Raw genomic sequence first — 23775 nt, 5'->3', positions numbered from 1 at the left:
TTTTCCATTAAATTTATATATTTCAGTCTTACCATATCAAATACCAAGGAAGAATTTTAAAAAATGCGTTTCATATTAATAATTTAACTGTCAGGAAAGCCAATATTTCTGCTGGACAAGTTTGGCTCCTAAAGTCGATTTATTTATGATATTGTTCAATAGAACAATATCTCTCTCCGTGTGTGTATATATATATAGAATAACTGGAATATAATATAATAAAAATATAATAATATATATTTTTTAAAATGCTGTGTAATCGAAATTCTCTTTAAAAGTGTTTGTGCAGAATTTAGTTCTACGGAAATCCGGACAAAGTGACGTACATCAAAATTAGGGTGTTCCTTCACTTAATCTATTCGTTCCATCTTTTATCTAATATCGTTACAATCTGATTTCCTTACTCGTTACGTATCCGCCTTGTGATCTACAATAAAGAAAATTCGCGGTATGCTTCGCTGTCAATAAATAAACTAACTTAAATTTTGGTGACATTCTACAGCAATAAAATCTTATATTCTGTGGTATTATCTCGATGATTCATTGTTTCACCTTTAGTTATTATAGACGCAAATTCTCCATTTTTATCCTATGATAAATTTCAATGTAAAAACCGCATCATATGAAATAACCACATAATTCATGTGTGCAGAATCTGACGATTTGACTTATCATATTAAATAAATGATTTTATTTTCAAATAAAAATTAACTAATAATTACGGTTGCTTCTGCAAAAATTTTGCAACTAATCATTTTCCCTATGATATTCATATTAAAAATAATAAAATAAAAACATATTTTCTCAAAGAAATAATAATAAAAAAAAGAACTAAAATCAGCCATTATCATATTGATTAAATTTAGGAGATTGAAATGTAATAATAAATTTAACCAATTATTAAAAGAGGGGTCTATGGTGTGCATCAAAAGAAAAAAAAAGGCTATATGTTCTGTTGTGTCTTCGATATTCCATTGCTTTTTGTTTATATCGTCTTACTTTGTTTAGTTCAACACAGAATTATTCTTGATTTTTTTATTTACTTATAGTCTTAATTTAATTTAATTGATCTATTATTTCTTGCCGTATTTTATTTATTTATATGATTTTTTTAAACAGTTACTCGCTTCGAAAACCCAAAACGTTTTTTTTTAACTAATTATGTTTTCTAAAATAAGATAATTTTTAACAGATGGAGCTACTTACACCATTGCTTTTGAAATATTTAATATTCTTTTAAAGTATAAAATAAAATAAAAAGATATTTAATTTCCGACGTAGACTTTGGGGATTTATAACTGATCAGAAATTCTCTGTAAAATTTCAAAAGAGAATAGTTAACTATCAGAAAACTTGTTTATATTAAGATTTTTCCATAAAAAAATAATCCCGTATTAAAAAGTTTCGGAAAAGGACTACTGTATGAAACCTCAGAAAAACTCTAGAGAAAAGACTAGTTTTAGCCGAGACGTAAATAGATTTCCCCTTGGTCGAACTTTTCTTTCTCGATGAAACTTTTTACTCGAAGATAAAAACTTATTTCTTGAAAGGAAACAGAAAAGGTTTTGTGGGGACAAAGCCTTAAATTATCATTCATAGCATCATTGCATTCTTTAAATGTGTCTGACATATCGAATGAGGTTAGTGTCTGTAATCGAAATCTTCAAAACCATTTCATATTTAAAATGGAAAAAGGGATATAAATATTTATAAATCATTTTCCCTCAATTATTTATATTAAATTTTTATTGTACTTTTTCAATTTTGAAATGAAAATATTATTGTATTCTTAGTTTATAAATGATACTTTATTTCATTCATAATAAATATGAGAATAATTAGCCAAAGATATAATTAATCTTTAGCATCTATATCACTTTTTACATTAGTGTTTTTCAATTAGAAATACAATGTATTGTTTAGGGCAGTTATATACAGTAATATGTATATGTAGCATAATTCTGATGATATGTTTGCTTATCTTCGATTTCAGGTAAATGAGTTCGAGGAAAGATTGTGGATATATATATATGTATATAAATGTGCGTGCTGGACTAATCCATAATCCACTGTATTACTAATAAACTATTGTAATTACAAAAAAAAAAAAAAACCTATAATAATTTGGTATCTTGTTCTTTTGATGTACTTTAAAGAAGTTTTTAACAATACCAATTGCTTCAATAAATTTCAAGGTGAGCAATCTTGTTAGCTCGAAGTATGCCAAGGCGATATTCCGTTCTTGCCAAATATTGTTGAATATTTTGGCCGTTACATTTGACATAGCATCTATGATCCTAACTTTGAATGTATCGATATCGCATTACAAACATTCTTTTCTTAATACAAATCCCCCAAATTGAATAGTATTGGTCAGTTTGAATTCATGGAACGAGAGAACATGTTAAACTTTTTCCTTCGTTCACTTCATTTTGATAATAATCGAATGGAAATTTTCTATTCCCCAATTAGTTACTCTATCTCTTGAATTAAAATAAAATAAAATAAAAACACGACAATTCCATAGTAAAACTTTTACAGTATTATAATCAATGGCTCTTTGGCGCTACATTTTCTGATTTAAGAAAGACTTTCTGACCTGCATTTACAAAGGGACCAATTCATGTCGTCGTGATATACCTCAATTGCATTATGCCACTTTAATTTTCGAAAATCATTGTACATCGTAGATTTAACATAACTATTCATCGAAAAATTTTAAAAGTGAATACATAATAACATCATTAAAAAAGTAGAGTAGACTCAATTACTGTTGGTCTAATGCAAATAAAATTCTGCTACAATTTGCTTTTGAAATCCAATCTTCATGTAATAGGAGCATCATTTCATTATTTATTAAAAGAGAAATCGGTGTGAAAGTTAGTAATCCGCGCAATTGCCTTTATAATATGATTCTAGTATCATATGAAATATACCATTTTAATTAGATTTAAATGATTCAACTCATTAATTTTTTTTCTAGTAGATAAAACGGCATTCTGTTAATATGAATATCAACTATCACATGAAATAAGAAAATTCGTTTTTATTCTAGTGCGAGTAGATAAACAGGTATTCTGTTAACACGAATATCAACTATTACATGAGATAAGAAAATTCGTTTTTATTCTAGTGCGAGTAGATAAAATGGCAGTCTGTTAACATGAATATCAATTATACATGAAATAAGAAAATTCGTTTTTATTCTAGTGCATTTGACTGTAGTAAATCATCTGATGATATTGTTTTATAATTCTATTAATCAGTTTCTAGTATTTGTATTTTAGTTGTGTGATTTAATTATTTTTAAATCATTAATGGAATGGTTTATTTAGAAATTAAGTGTCAGCTCTAGATTATTAAATAGGCAAACAAACATGACAGATTTCCGCGGAATCACTGATTTCAGCTTTTTCGAAATCGAATTTTATTATTCTTGAGATCGATTAATAGTCTTTTGTGTAATAATTCTGTAAAATTTTAATATCTCGTCCTTTTTGTATAAATGCATTCATTTAATTATTTAGTTAATTTTATTTATTTTACTTCTAGTGTTTATGTTTGTTACTGTTTATAATTTTATGAAATTCAGCATTTGTTATTCAAAACCAGTGTCATGTCTGGACAAAGTAGCTACTGTCTTTGCAAATTTTGGGGGGCCCCGAAGTTATGAGACTTTGTAGCAATATTTTCAGGGTAGTTAAATTATTAAATACTAGGGCTTTGCACTCTAAAATGTTCAAATTAATATCAATTATCAGTTAAATTTAAATGAAATATTCTAATGAATTTTTTTATCATGTCTTGCTTGTTTATAAGATCAAAGTGACCAACTATTTTTAGGCAGTTAGCTGATTGATTTACAAATAAATAGTTCCGCAAACTTTGTATTAAAGTGCTTGTGTTAAAAAATTGTAATTTTGTTATTATTTTATTTAAAATTAATTTAAAATTCAAATTTTTTATACTCTAGTCTCTTAGACCGTATTTTGCAAGATGATAGGCAATTAAATTAAAAATTATTTTAATTAAATTAATATTAATAAAAATATTTGGTTTTGAAAAGTTGAAGAGGGGAAAGGGCGATTCGAAACTTGTGTTACCTAAGAATCTCTGCTACGTTTACTCATGGCCTGCGCACTCTTTTCCTTTAGCTCGACAAAAAAATGTCAAATTCTTTTTCCAACTCTGATCTTCTTAAATCCATTCATTCGTTCTTTAAATATTCATGGCTGCATATTCTCTACTTTTGAATTTATCACCGGATATTGTGGCTACTTCCTTTACTATTGAGACCGTTTGCTGACTGATAATGATAAATTTATGTGCATTAAACTACACATTTCGCAAGTGTTGTCGCATCCTTTTAAACTTAGTGTGTCCTTGATATTTTGCTGTTGAAGAAATTATTCGTCTACAAACAAATTTTCAAAAGTACTATAGACGATTAATAAGATTATAAACACGATTATCTAGTTATTTTTATTTCAAAGATGATGGAACTTATATATTCATGGTAATAAGATTTTATTGTCACTTGCATTCATATAAAAATCTTGAAAATATTAATGGCGAATGTTTGTGTCAAATTCTGTATCGGCAGAAAACAAACATTATTAAAACAGTCATCCTTATTTGAAATATTCAATTAAAATGGTCTGAATAATTCTGTTTAATTAAGTTTTTCTTAGAAAGTGTTTTTTGTTAATGAAATTTCCATTTATTTAAAAAAATTATTTATAACAGAACTATTTATTATTGATTATAATTCCAAGGTGGCTGGTATGTTTTTTGAAATCACAAAAATCCCTCATTTTATCAGATTCTTCGATTTTATAAAACAAAATTACTTCAGAAAGTCATTTTGTATCGATACATTTCATTGTAACCTGGAAAAAATGATACACTAATTCTATTCGAAAATTTAGTGTATATATCGGAATATTTTTTTATGAATCTATGGTATAGACATAGAAATAATTGTAATATTAGTTAAATAATAAAAATGAATTTACTAATAATATACATAATCCTAATTTAAAATAGAAAGTAATTTTATTTTTCGTGGGATCTAACTTTATCTAGAGCATCTTGAGAACTTATTAAATTCATTGATAACCGTACCGCAAGACGAAGTATTCTCGAATTAACAAGAATCTTATAAAAACTTCAACTACTTCAGTTTGATATTCTGACATTGCCAAATGACACTAATTTAATCAAAACTCCCATTTTCACGAATGTTATTTTATTTAATTCCAAATAATTGCTTTCCTTATTTTTAAAAAAAATTCATCCAAAAGTTTATTTGCTGTTGCTTATGAATTATTGCCTGATACAAACAAAGCGTATTAGTTATTAAATATGTATTTTTGTTAATCATCTTATTTGAATCACATTTTCGAACAAAGAGAGGACTAATTATTATTATATAAATTTATCATTCAATAATGCTGCACTCAGAAAAATGTATTGCGCATGGATGGATGATCTTTTTTGAAAAAACTATAAAAGTTGAAAAATCCCTTATTTATAAATATGAATAGTTTAAAAGTTATATATTAAAATGAACTGGTATGTATATATGTATGATCGTGGAATGGCCCTTCCTCTAATCTTATCCACCAGTTGAAAGAAGTCTCCAACTAGAAAAAGTTTGACTCAACTTTGTTCACTATGACTTCAGGAGCTGAAGTGCGCCTTCATTTCCAACCGCCGACTGCATTCCGCTAGTTTTCAGATGAAGATCTCCATCCAATCATGAAATCAGATGCCATCATAAATATGTTATCAATGAGTTAGAACCCGAAAATGGCGGGGGATCATTCCTCAACAAGCAAAAAGGCCTGCCGTTGCTTCCGTCTTCTTCGATCGAGGACGAAGAGTTTGCCATGAGCGAGAATCAAATCAAGGAATCGACGGTTTTCTTTTTCAAACCAACCGAATCTGAATAAGGAGGCAGGCAGTGAGAGAAAGAGAAGGAGAAACGCATCTTCGAATGGTGTCTTGTTACGTGATATGTGAACAGGAGGTACAGGGTAATCGCTAGGCGTTCTCTTCTGGTGGCAGCTCCCCAAATGTCGCGACCTTGACAGAAACTGTGCAAGATGAATGCTCTTGCCGCTTCCTAAGAGGGGGTGGGCCGTTGGGTGGAGAAATAAATAAATAATGAACAAAATATATGTGCCACTTTCACGCCAGCTCTCCTTACTTGCCATCTCCTCAGTTCTTTCTCTTTTGCTGCCTGCCGAAAATCATGAACTTTTTTTTTTGTTTTCTTTTTTTTTGTGTGTGTGTTGCGACGGTGTTTTTTTCGTTTCGGCAAGGGTGTCTAGGACGTGTTGGAGGCTTTAAGACATCGTCTGACGAAGAACAGCAAGTGGATTGTTGAAAAAACAATGGGTGCCTCTTAAAAAATTAAGTTTTTTTTTGTTGTCGATTTGAGAGACAGCTGGCTACTGAGTGTTTGGGTTGGGTACGCGTGTTCTTTTGTATTCTAAAAGTAAGCTTTTGGATGTGTTCAACCACCTTTTCTGAGTTGAATGATACTTTTTTTTAAAGGGGTGGAGGGAAAAAGGAAGAACGGAGGGAAAAATAAACCTTGGGAATGAATTTTTTTTCTTTAACATTTTATCTTAAAATCAATTTTAATATACATTTTTTTAGTGTAAATGTTTTTTTAAAATTTTTGTTATGTTTTTATGAGTGCATTCTTTTGTCAGGATTATTGCCTTGAATCTTTTTTTTATCTCTTGTTAATTCTTATACAACATTATTTATACTTTCTTTATGAATATCTAATAGCATGTTTGAATTTAAGATGAATTTTTTTTTTTAGAAAAATAAATAGTTATTAAATATCGGATTGTGAAAGTTTAAATCATTTTCGTCAAATTATCAATTAAAAAGTCAAATTAATTCACTTTTAATTGACTACACTTCTAAAAATAGAATGGAATAAAATTTCATTTTTATTATGCAAATCTGATTTTAAAAAAACTATTTTCATTATTTCTGTATTTATTAAATTATGACTTCATACTTCTAGATTTATCTAGAAAGTCATTATCTAGCTGTATTAGTCTGAAATATTGAGGTCCGGTCGCAGTTATGTTTAGGAAAAGTCTGTTGTCTCAGAATTCCTCTGCTTATTCTTCATGTACAAGGCACAGCGGGTCATTTGCCTACCAGTATCCATCATTGAATCTGAGTCATATAAATTAAAATTTATTAATCAATAAATGCTGTTAATTTAGGCACATAATTTTTTTTTCGGTTTTGTAATTGTTATATTCCTCGGGGCAATTGGGGATATTAGAAATTTTTTAAATATTTTTATAGTGAATTTCATTATTTTTGTTTTCGTATTATTTTACAAATTTCGGTTCATTAGATGTATTTGTCAGTGATTTTATGAAACATAGCAAATGAATTTTTTTCATACATTTAGTTGGATTGATTTCACTGTAAAATAAAGCAATTTGTCGCCATAAATGCATATTTTTTAATAATTATTATTCAAATATTTATCCAAACTTAATAACTGAAATTAATTATCATCAGATTTAATGTATTAGCTAAATATGAATTAATAGGTGACTTCTCTGGACAAAATTTTACAAGAAATATTTTTAGAGCTAAGAAAACAGTAGAAATTACTACACACACCAAAAAGCTAATGTTGGGTAATTTCTTTTTGTTGGGGGCTTTGGATCATCATGTTTATAGCTCTAGAAGGATTACAGTTATCCGGTTTGAAAGCGGGCATAAAAGAAAAGGTACCCAATCTTAGAGGATTAGCGATGTTTACTATTCTATTTGTCGGCGGTGTTAACAACAGAGTATGGACAATAATAGCCAAAATTCAGCTACTTCTGATAATGAACAAGTTTTTATATGTGCATAAATTAATTTAAATGTCGGTTTGAAGTGTTCTTTCTTATTCATGGAATAATTATTGAAATGTTATTTTTTGTATTAATATTCTTTTTGAAGAATAAAAGAATAAAAAATTTGATTTCACCATATTTATTCAGTTAAAATCGTTGATGTGCTAGTACATTGTATTGTAAAATAGATAATTCATTTTATTCGGATTCATCTGTAATTCAAATTTCTTTTCCAGTTCTCTAAACTTCCTATGAACATACTTCGAAATTATTTTGGATAATTCGAAATCAAAATAACATTTTTATTTCTAAATTCAAAAACCAATAAAATAATCTGTAATTTGTGTCCTTTCTAATGGTGTGTAAGTAATCTTTTTCAGATCCTTTATTCACTTGAAAACTTTTGAGTTCAATTAAAAATGCAATATATTTTTTTTTTTTTAAATAACTTTGTTTATGGTAATTGGTTAAAATATTCTTTATTTTGAAGTTTATTTTGCAACTTATGTATTCTGTACTTTGAATCCTGTTCATTTATTGAAATTATTATTTTTTTTTAATTGTAAAGGTTATATAATTATTATAACTTTATCTGTTCAAATTGGTTACTACTTATTTTGTTAATTATATATTATTTATTAAAAAAGTGCGATTTAAAAGTATAACCATCGCTGTTATATTTCTAAGTTTAAAATTATCGTTTTCTACTACATTTGTCTATAGATCCATTTGGGCATAAATTGAATTTTCATTGTTCTATCTACATCTTAAAATTAGCCAAATTCTTTTATACAAGCACGCGTTATAAAGTTTATTTTATGTTTCCGAGTATATCAATTTTTTTTAAAGTAAGTAATAAATATTTAAACACGAGTAAAATATGTGAATGGCTAATTCGCTGCGTAACGTTTATCAATAGTCGTTCTTTCAGTCGCTGGAGAGTAGAAATGCGTTTCTTCTTTTTCAACTTGTGCCATCAAGAACATGGGTTGTTGACACGCTGTGGTTGTCAATTCCAGCATCGAATGCCCACTTTCTCGGAATCTTTCTGGAATCTGTGTGGCAGTGTTAGATTACCCCGATCCCTCACTATTTTCTAGGAAATGGGATCCTTTAGCTGCAACAGTGGTCATCCTGTAGTGAAACCGGTCCAAGTACTGGAATTTTTCTAGCGCGGTGCATGCTTTATATTCCGGAAAATATTCCAAGTCTTTTATTTTTTTTTCCTCTGTAAATTTTCTATTTAATTCGAGTGTATTTTCTGCATATATAGTTTTTTTCACTTGCCATTTGTAAATTAATTTGTAAGCCTTTTCTTTTCTATTACCATAAAACATATTCAAAACGGATCTTTCTTTTTTTTTTTTGTTATTATTGTTATTCAAAGGAATGTTCGTAAGTGACATACTTAGAGTTTTTTTTTTTTAAACTTACTTTAGATATCCTATGTAATGACACAGATCAAATTTTTTAATAAGATTTCGGAATTTTTAGAATAATATTATGTTTATAATATTAACAATAAATTTGAAAATATTTAAAAAAATGTCAGCATTTAAATATTAAATAATAGTTAACGAGAATTACAGCACTTTTATTGTCTTAACCTTTCCAGAAACCATCAATTTATATTTATTCTTTTCTTGAATGTAAGTGACAAAACATGTAATAATCGAATGTAATTCATATTATTTAATACAAAAAGAAATGGAAAAAAAAAATCCTCTGTCATGGTACCAATATGTTTTATATCGCGATTTAACATTAAACCATTCTTCAGTCTACTGTTAGCTGACTCAAATAATAGCTGAGATCTCGAATCACGTGATATAGAAACTTTTCATTTGGTGGATTCTGTTCTGCCAAAGGAAGAAAGAAGTCCTTTTATACGATCGGATTGGGACGGGGATAGGAAAAATCCGACTTCGGCGATATGATGTCGAATACCTACGACTTCAGGAAAATAACTTGAAATCGGAAACAAAACAAAAACAATTTACTAAAAACAAAAAAATGTACTGAACAGATATTATTGCATTTTAGAAAAACATTTACAAATTTCTTTATTTCTTTTTTATTGGCTATAACCAGATTTTTAACAACTACCTGGGACAAAACCTTAGAAAGGATCCAAAGAGATAATGACAATTTTTTTAAAAAAAATCTGATTTTATTTTTAAAAAATTAAGCTTTGCTGTTTATATTTTCATTCTTCTAATAGAATAAAAAAATAATGCTTTCGAATGTATCGATGTCCTAATCAGAATAGATAAAACACTGAATAATTTCGGATATTCTTTTCATCTTGATTGGATTAAACAGGAATCAAATATAACGTGTAATAATACACACCAGTGAGGTATTTGTCAAAAAATTTTTAATTAAAAATTACTTTGATCATTAAAAAAATTGATCGATCATAATAAGAAAAAACTTTGGCTAAGGTTTGGTTAAATTACAAAGACTTAGGTCCTATTATCATTTGTTTCGCCAGGGTCTCCAATTCTATAGTTATAGCTCTGCTATAACCTTCACTATTTTTGTTTATAATTTTTTTATTTTTATTTGAAATTAAACTATTTTAAAAATGCGAAATTCCCGAATTTTATAGATAATTATCACGTTGGGTTTTTTGGGGAGAAAATTAAATTCTTCTAATTTCAATTATTTCTAGAATCTCTCTTTATCGTACTTCTAATGCTGGTATTGCTTTGGACGTTACATGATTTTTAATGTTGGCTAATGCATTTCATTGATACACTTTGTTTTCAGCATTTTGATTTATCTCTAAAACACATTTTGTTAAAAAAAATTACTAGAATTTTTTCTCTCTTATTCAACTGTTTAAATATAAAGAATGGCTTAAAGTCTTAACTTCCTGTTCCTTTTCTTGTAGAATCACGTAGTTGAGATCTGTAGTTAAGACCACTGCCATAAATATCACCTGACGGTACTAGTCATTGCTTCTGCAAGTGATTAGATTGAAACCATGAAGCAGACCAATTAAAATGATGGAGAGTCTTCAGTTTCACGTTACTTAAATTTGTTCTTTTCTTCCGGAAAGACATAACGTTAAGTGATTAATAGTCTGTACCGTTTGTTAAAAATTACTCTTTTACGATCATGTAATGAATCTCAGGATGGTATGTTACCGCCATAACGCATGCTTCTAATGTTTCGCCTTATTACTTGTTACTAAATGATTTTTAAAAAATGACCATGAAAAGACTATAATTTATAATCCGATTAATTGTTAAATGTCTTTCTTTAGTGATGTTTCAATGTGTATGTTATATTTATTAAAATATTATAATCTATATTTTGCTGAAGTCAGCTGAGCGTAAAACTAATCAAAAGAGATTAGTATGAATCAAATGATAAATTTTCATTTTAAGCTCAATTTCGTATATTGGATTTATTTAATTAGATATGCTCAAAATGACTAATTAATAAATACTTTATCGTTTATATTTTTAAAATAATAAAGCTATATAAAAAACAAAGTAAAAAGGTGTTTTACTTTTTATAGAAAATTATTTCTAAATAATTGAACATTACAAGTAAAATCAACTTGTTTATTTTTTGTTATATCCCTTGTTTTTATTATATTTAGTATCACTTTTTATTTTTTATTCTAGATGATACGCAATATTTTTTTTATTATTGCAATTGCATTATTATCATTATTATTTATTATTGCAATTCCATTATTCTTATAGTTCTCTTGCGACAGAAATAAGATATTATTCTTTAGAGACATAAAATTTTGTTTTAGAATTCATTTTAAGATATGTAATTCAATACCCTTAAACTGCAGTTAATCATTTTTTATTTCATTAATGGAATTAATTTATTAGTTTTACATTGATTTTTGCATATTCAAAGAATAAAATATGTAACAGCTTTATTTAACTGTGTGTGTGTGTTTTTTTTTAAAATTTCATTCGAAGATTGTGATAGATAAATTCAATAATTGCATTTCTCTTAGAAATAAAAGTTGTGGAATGATTTCACTATGAAACTGCAAAATTTAGTTCAGGAATTAATTTTAAGATACCTAACATTTTTTTTTATTTGTTTGTGGGACAACTTAGTTTTGAAAGAAATAGCTGTGTTTAAAAGTCTGTTTAATATAAATAAAAATTTAATTGGTAACAAAATATTGATAATGGCTTTTTACATGGTACTTAGAAACTTCAAAAAAAAAAAAAAAAAAAAAATATTAACATTAGTCGCTAGTATTCTGATTCTTTTTCCTACTCAGTTTGAAATATTGTAAAAGATTTATAAATATTTTAATTTTTTTATAGATTTTAAAATTATTTATTCATTGAAAACATCATTTAGCTAGCATTTTTTTAAAAAAATATTCTTCTAGGTTTTACTTTTCTTTAGCATTTGTTCATGTACCTAATTTGATATTGTTATGTTAAGTAGAAGCTACAGTGGAATTTTTTTTAATATGTCCGAGACTGCAAATGGGCCTTAACTCTGAACTTAACAAAACTACTTTAAAATTTTCGGTATCTATAATTTTTCATATAATTCAATAAAATTGAAATATATTATAAATAAGTCAAACTTATACTGATTTTACAAAGTGAATAATTCATGAATGTTACTTGCTGAAAACATAGTAATAAGTAAAATTCTCCTAAAGAAATAATAAAAAATGAAAGAAATTACCTTAGAAACATATTATTTCATCACGATCATTTTTAGCGGAAAAATTAAACTTTAAATTCTCCATTTCATGTTATTTCATTACGCTCTCACCATGTAATTACAGAAATGTTGAATTAAATGCTGAATGAATGCTTAAATGAATAAATGTTGAATGTAATGCAGAAATGTTGTCAATTAATTAATTTATTGTTTTTTAAGAAATTAGTTGCATTGACTTATTTCCATCTGCACCAATTTTATGAAATTGCAATAATAAATTTCCAACTTATAATGGCTGTTACCATTGTTATTGTTGCCATTTGTATTTTATACATCTTTTTTACTTAAGGAAGTTCAAACCTTTAATTTGAAACATTACGTACTGTTATTGTTTTTGACTTACTACGTGTTTTTAGAATTTGTTCTTAACTATACAGTAAAGACAGTAAGTACAGAAATGATGCAGTAATGCACACCAAAAATATCATTGCTCACTTAAATGTAAGAATAACTGAAGCAAATAAAAGGTATTGCTTTAAAAGTATGCTTAAAATTATTTTTAAAAATTTACTAATATTAAAGATAAAAAATTAATTGAGCATCACTAAAAAGCTTATTTTTTTTTTAAATTTTAAAGTGTCATGTAAATAGTTTTTTGGAATGATATGTTCCTAAGTTATTGAGAATGAGTGTTACGATTTTGAATAGTTAAATATCTAAATGAAATTTTGAAGAAAAAAAAAGATGTGCATATCGCCTATTAAAGAGATAATTACATTTGCTAAGATGTTGACTGCTTTAATTCCATTTGCCCTTTAAATCTTTTTGAACGATTTTTTCTTTCAAAATGCATGTCGCAATATACTAATCGTACGCAAGTCTATAAATAGTATGGTAAAATCATGAGTTACATTCTTTATAGGATTCTTAATGCATCAGATCAGGCATTGAGGAAGCAAATCTTTGTTATTCTATTAGTATTTATACAGAAGTTATTGCGGTCATAATTTTTTTACGCCACATACATAAAATCAATGTAATCGGAAGGGAGATATATATTTCTGCCCTGTCTAGCATGGGTTGCATTTTTCTGTCAAAGGTTAGGAGTTTGGTGGAACAGAAGCCCATTACGATAACACGTTTGACCGTGTTGCTCGATTTCCTGTTTTCCAAAGTGTGGATTGAGGCGTGTGGATTGAGTGAAATAATAGTACCGATTATCTGCATGTTTTTATATTTATTTAGACGAAATAATTCCTCCCCCCCTCCTTTTTTTTTAATTAGCCATCTTCGATTACCAACTTTTTCACTTAGATTATTAATATAGAATGCTTTTAAAAAAGGGTTCTCTTGTCATTTGTTAAAATTGAAAAACATGTATTTGAATGAACCAATCTGCTATAAATTATGGCACGTGAATACTTAAAGAGTGTATACTATATAAGAGTGTATAAATATAATGAAAATTCTACTTTGAAATTAATTTCCAAATATAGCAAGTTTTAAAATTTAATTTTGCAATTTTTTTAAATCTGAATTTTTACAATGTCAACCAACTGAAAGAGTTATTTTAGAGTGTCCTTGCGCAACAAAAAGGGAGCATTCTGATTGGTCATGATTTTAATTCCCTCACACGCAAAGTGACGGAATTGATTGACGAAATTGGTCCAGTTGCTGATGCTGGGAAATATGTCAAGACAAGACCTTATCTCTAGAAAATAGAGGAGAAGGAAGAGTAGACGATCATTGTTGACGTATGTAAACGCCATCTATCTCCAAAGGAAATAAAAATTTGGGAAATATATACAATTATTGCAATAGTTTTTTCCCTATAGAAAATGTACAATGAAGAATGTTTTTGAGATTTCTCTCGTAAGCAACAGTTGACGATTTATCTGAAGGTCACGACTTTCATACGAAATAAAAGTTAACAATTATTTGGTTACAATGAAACAAAAGTTTACAATTAATAACTCTTTATGTGTTTTTTTTTTCTGTTAAAGAATGTACTATAAAGTATTGTTTTGAGATTTCTCTTGCAAATCGGAATGGGATTACAGTCAACCATTGATGACTTATTTAGAGAGCATGAGTTTTCATATGAGATAAAAACTGATGAAATTAGGCCTATGGGTTGGGTTCGGGGACTGGTTATTTTTTTTTTCTTTTAATTCTTTTAAATATATAGCTAACAAGCAAAAGTAAATTGCATAATTAATTTTTTATTAAAGTTATTTACTAAAGCATGCAAAAAAAAAGAAAAAAAAAAAAGCTTGCAATACTTTGTGTTACATGAAAAATTCGGAAAATTAATGAATAATTTAATTATGTTTTTAATTTTACGGTGGCATATAGATGCTAATTGTATACAAAATGTATTGAAAGTCATGCCGTATTTCTACTCAAACTGAGTTTGTATTCCAATTATTTGGTTTCCAACTTTTCGGCATGATAATAAATTAAAGAGCTTATATCTTTCTAACATAAGCTCTTTAATTTTTTATATGATTAGTGAACTGGGGAGAAGAGGGAAGAAATAAATCAATTTTAATTTTCATAATTTTTTTTATTAATATGTTTCTTAAAAGAGTATTATTTTGCTCATTTTTGCTTCACTAATTTTATATTTGAAAAAAAAAATGTAATAGATTTTTCATTCATTTGCTGATTTCCTCGCGTTACGAAATTTTGTACCTTTATGTGTTTTTGTTTATTGTGCACTAATGCAATCTTTTCAAAACTTAATTATGAATTAGGCCTAATAATTCCTCATGAGAGCTTTAGAAAAATTTAATTTTGATAATATTTATCATCATGAATTACAAATTTAGAACTAAAAATTTTTTTTAAAAAAGCCACTTTTTAATATGCGCATAAAGATGTGTTTTTATCATATTTATTTATATAATATGATTTCCTTCTTTTTCCCCCTCTTTTAGTTAACTGGAATCGGTGTTCTCGCCGTCTCCATCTGGCTTTATTTCGACAGTTCCGTGTACTTGGGTAACACTGATGACAGCTACATGTACTTTGTGGCTATCTTCGTCCTTATGGCAGCTGGAGCAATCATGTTTCTTATAGGGCTACTAGGATGTTGTGGAGCCTTACAAGAAAGTCCATGCATGCTTGGAACGGTATTCCTTAATTTCTATATTTCAGTATGATTGTGGTGTCATTCAAAAAAAATTATTTGAGTGTGATTTTTAATGGTTTTATTTTTTGTTAAAATACTGTTTTATCTATACGCTTCTGTCATTAAAGAATTTTTTGAGTTGTTTATTGAGACAAAAAGCTTTGAAATAAGCAAAAATGGACGAAAACATGAATTTTTATTTTTATTGTTCCATTACCGAATTTTATATTAAACTAAAATAATGTTATAAAATGTATTATTCAACAAAATAAATATTTGAAGAGTTAAAAGGGGGAAAAATACAACTTAATGACTTTTCTCAGAATAATGTTTTAATTAGATTTAAATATCTTTGAAATGCTCAAGGTATCTTAATTTGTGAAGAAATTAAATAGAATTGATTATTTAGTTAAACAGTATTTCAGTTAAACATTAAAAGAAAATAGGGTATACATTTTATATTTCGAGTTTTTTTTTAAATGTTTAAAAGTCAAATTTAGTTCATAAAAACATAAAATTCTTATGTAAATTCAGTAAGTGTGCATAAAAAAAAAATTAGTATTTAATTGGAATTGCAAAATCATGCACAATTTTGTTTCAAATAAATTTACATTTGTTATTAGGGGGGGGGGGACCAGAAGAAATTAAAAATAAAATCGCCTGGAATGTTTTGAAATTTTTAAAAATTAGATATCTTTTAATTTTTTAAAAAATAATATATTTTGATATAGAAATTTTGACATATTTATATTTTAATATATATGCATTAAAAATTTTATAATCTTAAGCGAATAATAAGCAGAAGGGCCTAATAGACTGTTCCACTGTCCTCTTAAAAATGTAAAATATCACATGCAACATTTATGATACTTCAACATCGCTTTGAACTAGAAATTTGGCACGCCTAGAAATTTGGTATGCGGTCTTAACTCAAAGTTTGTTGACTCATTTTAAATTTTGAATTAAATATGTCAATTGGAAGTCTCTCCACCCGTCTCTATGTGAATTCAATCGCTGAAAAGGGGTAGAACTAGGCTAACTAAAACATATAATCAGAAATGCAAATGGATGTTAAATTTTAGATCCAATCTGTTCAAAGAAAAATCCATCAGTCGTTCTATGTATTCTTATGTAGCTCAAAATTCTGTGTATTCTTATTCAGATACAATATTTATTTTCTATACAATTATAGGTCTTTTAATATGCAATCTCATTTTAAGATATTTCAAAACTCCATATAATTATTCTAGAATATTTCTTAATGCTGAATCCCACAAATCATGGGTAAGTTCCCTTTTGTTAAAAGTTGTTTTGAGCGAATGAATCTGTCTTATTGCCATACTGCATTCTGTGATTTTTTATATTTGCGTTACAGTATACTGGCAGTATTTTACTTTATTCTTCTTCTTACTACTAAGGTCTCATTTCAAGATATTTTTACAACATCCGCTAGTTATTTTTAAAACTGTCTTGAAAGCAGTGGCGTAACTAAAAGGTGGTTGGAAATATTATTCGTCTTGGGTGGCACTTCGAAGACGGTTGACAAGACAAGACATGTTGAAAAACGATTTCTTATCTATTTAGAAAAGGGAAGAATGCATACCAGATAAAATTTTGCTTGGTTCTGGTTTTCAAATGAAAAGCAAATTCTACATGAAAGTGTTTCTTTGTTAAATCAGTTTTAAGAAGTAACAGTTATGTATTCTCGGTTGATTTATTGAATGTAAATTACTTGTCATATAATTGTATTTGATGAAAAATAGTTTACTTTATAAAGAAAAAAAAACTTCAGAATTTTATTGCTGTTGTCTTAAAAAAGGATGGAATAGAAATGTGGATAGAAAGTCTCCTGATCTGTTAAAAGTCTCTCTGAATGTAAGGCCTGAAAGCAACACTCCTTATATTGTTGTAATTTTAAAAATTTATATTAAAAAAATTCCTTGAATGGCGCAAAATGTGAGAAAGGTTTTTCGAAATTAAAACTGTTTAAAATTTATCAGATAGCATCGATGATCAACTTGACATATAATATTCTTGTAGTATTTGTTATTGAGCATAAACTGACTCATAAAATAGATTTTAATATTGTTTATAATTATTTTGTTTTTAAAAAGCAATAAAAATTACATTTTGATTTAATGTTTTACTTTAAAAATAAAATCATTACACTCTCACGTTTACTTTTACTTTTGAGTAACTTGGAAAAAGAAGGATGGTATGTTGCAAGTCCCCTCCCCCTAGATAAAAACCGTCGTTGCATCATTACCTGAAAAATATCTAAAGCAGTTTTGCATATATAATCTAGTATTTCATCTTTTAATTATGTAGGGAAAAAAAAAAAAAAGATCAAAATATCACGGTTCAGCATCAAGCAGACAGAATTTTCAAATTATCACACAGACACACATGGCCACATAATTATGTCTTGTCAGCATTAACTGCAATTGACGTTAGTTGTCAACTGTTAGCGGCTTGTGTGAGCTTTTAACGATGCCACACAGAGTCGATTCGATTCATGGAGTGCATGTAATGAAAGGCCCCTCCCATTATCAACTTGCGAGAAGCTCTTATAATTGCACATTAGACCTTCTGTTTACATGACTCTCCTCATTTTAATCCTCAAAGGCCAAGATTGTTTAAACAAATTACGATATATCTCGCCGCCCGTCAAACTGTCACATGAGAGCACTTACGTCATTTTTTCTTCTTTTTTTCCTTTTTTTCGAGAGGGCACTTTTCCTACTTTTTGCAAGAAAAAGCGACACATTTATTCATGCATTAGTTCAACCTACGTAGAATTCTCAACGATTTTTCTTAATGTAAAGGCGATTTTGAAAAGGATTTTTATGGAAATAGAGGATGTGGGATGGACTTAAAAAGTTATTTTTATTTTTTTTTTGTAAATGAAGAATACAAGGATAAATTATTTTAATCAGAAAAACGACATTTTGATGAATTTTTATATTTCGAACTTGCCTGGCTCCTAAAAACATTTCTGGAATTATATCTGTCTGTCTAGGAATTTCAAAACTCAAAGGTGAATCGAGGTATGTAGATGAAATTTGATATGTTATACTAATACCCAAATTGTAGATTTCTGTCAAAATTTTGGCTGAAATTCGTGATTATAAATGCGATAACTCCAAAAAGCAATGAGTTTAATATATAAATTTAAATTGTTTATTAAATTTGGACCAAATTCATCAAAGAATTGGTTTTCTGTACTTTTTTCTAATACTTATTAAACTCGATAATGTAGAAATACAATAAAAAAGATTAATGAATTTAATCGTGAGATTTTTACATAAAAAAATGTAGAACTTAATTACATTTTGGTCAAAATTAGTTAATGGCGAGTCGTAGTATCTTATACCTCCTCTTATTACATATGCATAACGGCCCTAAAAGCACCTGTTGTGGTAGCACAAAAGAAAATCGAAAAGAGAGCACTGACACTGATTTTTTTAATCGAATGTGATTTAGTGGCGAGTTAAACGATAAAATTATTTTTTTAAAGTAATGGCGGAGGTTATTGTCATTCCAGCCGGTTTTCTACGTAATTGTATTGTTTGTTTGCTTAATTGAAATTCTTTTTATTTATTTTGAACATTTATTTAGAATATTTTATTTGATATTTATTTTGTTGACTGCAAGATTGGTTTTAAAACTTTTTTTTCTGAAAAAGTCAGTCAATTTATTGCAATGAACTTAAGAAATTTCGGATTCCCATTTGATTCCAGTAATTTTGCACCTTGTCGTTATAATTAAACGCATTTAAATCCGATTTTTTGCCATCATTTGACTCTGATAAAAGAAAATTTAATGTAATTAGGGATGGTATGTGAATTATAGCTGAGGACAGCCGTGTTCTACATATATATCTAAGTATTGCCTTTCGGACAGTTTAAATTTCACCTTTTCTACTTAATTTTGATGAATTAAAATATTGGTCAATAATAAATAATAAACTTAAATATAAAAGCTTTTTGACTTGATATGTTTTAACACAGAAATTAGTACTTTTAAATTATTAATAATTAAAGATAAACATCAGTGACAAATACATTAAGTTATATCTAAACGATTTAATTGAAATTAAGTATAATCAGTTATTCCAGCCAATCAGCCGGTTGGTAAAGGCGACTTGTGAATAATAAATACAAGCGAAGGAATTAAATTTCCAGAAATTTAAATTACATTCTTTTATATAATATCGCGGAATAACAATTTTTATCATTTTAAGAAGTCTTGTCAATTTCGATCGTTTCATAGTTTAATACAGAATTATATTGAAAATAAAAAAGTGAATTATTGTCAAAAGAAAGAAAGGAAAAAAAAAAAAAAGAAAAGAAAATGTATAGAATTGTTACATCATTTTCATCCAAGGCAATCTAAACACTTTAGTTACGTCTCCAAAATAAACCCTCCGTAGGCACCGACGAGATTCGAACTCGTGATCTCCTGTTTACTAGACAGGCGCTTTAACCAACTAAGCCACGGCGCCTTCGATGACGTCTCGGAATTTAGTTTTAATAGCACGAAAGGAATGAAATTTCGCCTACCACTGATATATTGGGAATTTGCAGAACAATTTCCCGAGCACTATTTTGAATGGGGATGGAGATTTCAAATACATAACTTTAGCAAAACTATATTTTTCTTTTTAATTCTAAATAGTACTCTCGTAATAGTAAAATATTATGAAGAATTTGAATAATCTGTCTTATTTAAACTTCTTATGAAATTAATTTATCAAAATATATAATTTTTAAAGATTCACAAGGAAGACATTAATATTCTGATCAAAATATATTAGTTCATCATTTCATAAGAACTTCATAGAGTTTAAATGATAATTGTGTTTTTCTTCCAAGTTTCATATTTATAGATTGAAACGTTAGTGATGTGATAAATCCACGTCTGATTACAATTATGATAGCGGTTATTAAAAATTAATAATCATTTTTAATATGGTCTTTTTTGTTTATTAGTTTTACAATAAATTTTCACGGTTAGTTTTTTTTTTTTTTTTTTTTTAACGAGATGATAATTTAGAATTGTTTAATTCATTGTTTGATTTTTTTTTTGAAAATTATTGATTTTAAAGCATTATACTTTATTGTTTAAAACGAGAAATTGAATATAGGAAAATGAATAAAGAATAAGCAAACAATAGCCAAATTATGGAATTTATTTTCATATAAGGTTTTTTACAATATCATTAACATTTAATAGAGATTTAATTATGACTTAACTTTAAAAGTTTAATGTCGTTAAAGTTTCTCAAATTGCAAATGACTCCTGCCGCCATCTAGTAGTACGAAATTGTACTCGAAGATGTGTCCAGTTAAATGTTCTTTTTCCTTTTTTCAGAACTTATTAATAAAATGCAATCAAAATATCCTGACTAATTAGGACCAGATCAGATTCGAATAATCGAATATCCGGATAATTTGCGAAAAAAATTTATTTCTTAGGAGCAAAACAAACTTTGCTGAAGATAGTTTAATGGATGCTAAAACAGTGTTGTTTACACATTGTATGCTTACATATTTATTAAATTATAATATCTTGAACATTTAAAATCAATTGTTCCTCTTCTTTACTTGTTTTTATTTTGTTTATTTTTTGAGGAAGATTTTATTCACTTATTCGGATTTTTTTTAATTGTTCTAGCAATCACAATTTTACTGTAAATATTTATAATGTATCTTAACAATATTCTCTTTTATTTACAGTTTTTCATCTTTTTATTAATGATATTCGCTGCTGAAATCACAGGTGGAGTGTGGGCTTGGATGTATAAAGATGAGGTATTTATATTTCTCTTCTTCATTGTTTTTTATGCACTTTAATTCAAAATTTGCGTATAAGATTTTCTTAATTTTAAGACATTTTACTCTTCCACAGGTCAACAAAATAATTGAATTGCAAGTTACCAAAATGGTGAAAGACGAATATGGTGCTTCTAAATCTGTGGAAAATACGATCGACGCTGTTCAACATGATGTGAGATTTCATATTTTTTTCTTAATATTTTATGAATTTATTTATATAAATTCTTTAAATAAATTTAATTTTTGATTTTATCAGTATAAGATGATTAACTTACATCATTTGATTGAATTATATTTATTTTCAAGTTTAATAATGAGGAAAAAAGCGAGATATTTTAAAATTCAATGGTTTTTCAGTAAAAAATGAATAAATAATTTTTTAATGGAAGGATAAATATACATATTGCTATTAATTTTTGACATATTGTCTCGGAAAGGATGTAACTTATTGACATGATGTTTTCCCCCATTAGCATCCAATGTTCTCATTTTGGGACAGGTAATATTTCACTTCCTTGATTAATGATCGCATCTAATTTTTTCCCCTTTATTGTTAGGGCTAACAAGCCAGTATGTATTCCCAAACTCTTACACCGTTTTCAACTAGTATCTACCAACCATTAGCCAACTTTTGGAATCGTAATTTTGACTTTTTTTCCTTTGATTTATTTTAAAAGTAAATCAAACGTTTATTTTATTGATATTTTACTATATTTTAAAAATCTGTTGATGTTTATCTTAATTTTTTTTTTTATTCCTTGAAAAATTTGACTGCGAGATTTATGCACACCAATGTAAATAATAATTATTAAGAGAGTAATTATCATTTTTAATTAGGAGTATCTAAAATTTCCCTATGTTTATTGTTATATATTTCAGTTAATTTTATAAAAAAGTTCAGTTAATGTTAGGTTCAAAGAATCTTACCCCTAAAAGAAACATATGCAGCTGCCATAATTTAAAATTGATTTCAAATAAGCTAGGCAGATTTTTTTTCAAAAGTTTCACCCTGATCTTTTTTATGGGCATTGATTGATAAGGCTAATCCACTAATTAACAGCAGATTGTTTATATAATTTTTTTTATCAGATCTGGAACTCAGATGTTATCATCATGGCAGTATTTTGCATATTTTTTAAATGAGTTAATTTCATACTTCTAATAAAAAGCGCTACAAAACTTTCAACCTTAGTCGTATTACCAAAGCTATTTTATGATGTTCATCTCAGTGTGTAATCTATCAGATTTGTCCTTCGCCAAGTGAATCTATTTTGGCATTAATTTGAACGTTCTCTTATTTAAGTAAACTTATCTGCCGACTGATAATTTTTAATTGGTCTTCTTTAAAATTGTTTCAAAAGTTTTTTTTTTTTTTTTTTGAAAAAATATTGCGAACCATACGTGATAAACTCATTTTTTGCAAGAAAAAGTTATTTTACATCAAAACAGGATGTTGCTGAGGAAGTTATTTTAGGTATATATACCTATTATTATTATTGAGACGGATAATCTAGGATGTTTAGCAGCAAAAGTTGTCATCCCCTAATGTATGCATACCTAACAGTAGGTTACTGGTTTCGTCCTGAAAATAAACTGATTGTCTTGCCGCCAAATAACTTCCGATTTCATTTATATATAGAGATATCGTTTTTACATAGAATTTAGATTTTAATCAAATTTGGATAAAATGCGTCAGCTAGACTATGTAAATTCTAAATTACTAGTAGATCTATAAACTGTGAAATTCGTGACCCTCCTCTCAATACACACACACACACACACACACACACACACACACACACACACACACACACACACACACACACACACACAGGGTGTTGCCGAATTCGACCGACAAATTCAGAGGGGTGATAGTATACATCAGGAGGATAAAGAATCACTATACAACATGGGTCGCAAACGACATTTAGTAGGGGAAAATATCAAAAATATAATGAGTCGAAGAACTGTTGATAACTGCAAAACAATAATAAAAAAATAACAAATGGTGTTTCAACCATGAATTTTTTTTGTAAGTGAAAGCACATTTTTAAAAGTTTTTTTTTTTTTTTTTTTCCATGCTGGTAACGTGGATTTGATGATCTAGGGGGTCGTGAATTACTGAAAACGAAAAAAATGTGGTTTAAAACACACATATTTAAAAATATTAAAACTTGTAGAAAAATAAAAGCTTGAAAATGTAAAGAATTTTATATTATTTAATTTGATATAAACGTGAAGTGTGAGAACT

The 23775-nt window shown here is 27.6% G+C and overlaps 1 protein-coding gene and 1 non-coding gene across 2 annotated transcripts in view; one reads left to right on the top strand and one right to left on the bottom strand.

Annotated features, from left to right (window-relative positions):
- Window positions 1–23775, top strand: part of LOC129963693 (CD9 antigen-like) — a 119970-nt gene that overhangs the window by 87555 nt on the left and 8640 nt on the right. Inside the window, exons 2-4 of the mRNA XM_056078203.1 lie at window positions 15494–15688; window positions 21426–21500; window positions 21598–21696. Coding sequence (XP_055934178.1) covers window positions 15494–15688; window positions 21426–21500; window positions 21598–21696 — 369 coding nt within the window. The remainder of the gene's footprint in view (window positions 1–15493; window positions 15689–21425; window positions 21501–21597; window positions 21697–23775) is intronic.
- On the bottom strand, window positions 20118–20191 carry Trnat-agu (transfer RNA threonine (anticodon AGU)). Its single transcript has one exon. It is a non-coding gene; the product is annotated as a tRNA-Thr (tRNA).

Source organism: Argiope bruennichi, chromosome 1 (genome assembly GCF_947563725.1).
Source record: "Argiope bruennichi chromosome 1, qqArgBrue1.1, whole genome shotgun sequence".
Taxonomy (NCBI): domain Eukaryota; kingdom Metazoa; phylum Arthropoda; class Arachnida; order Araneae; family Araneidae; genus Argiope; species Argiope bruennichi.
This window is presented reverse-complemented; position numbering and strand designations above follow the sequence as displayed.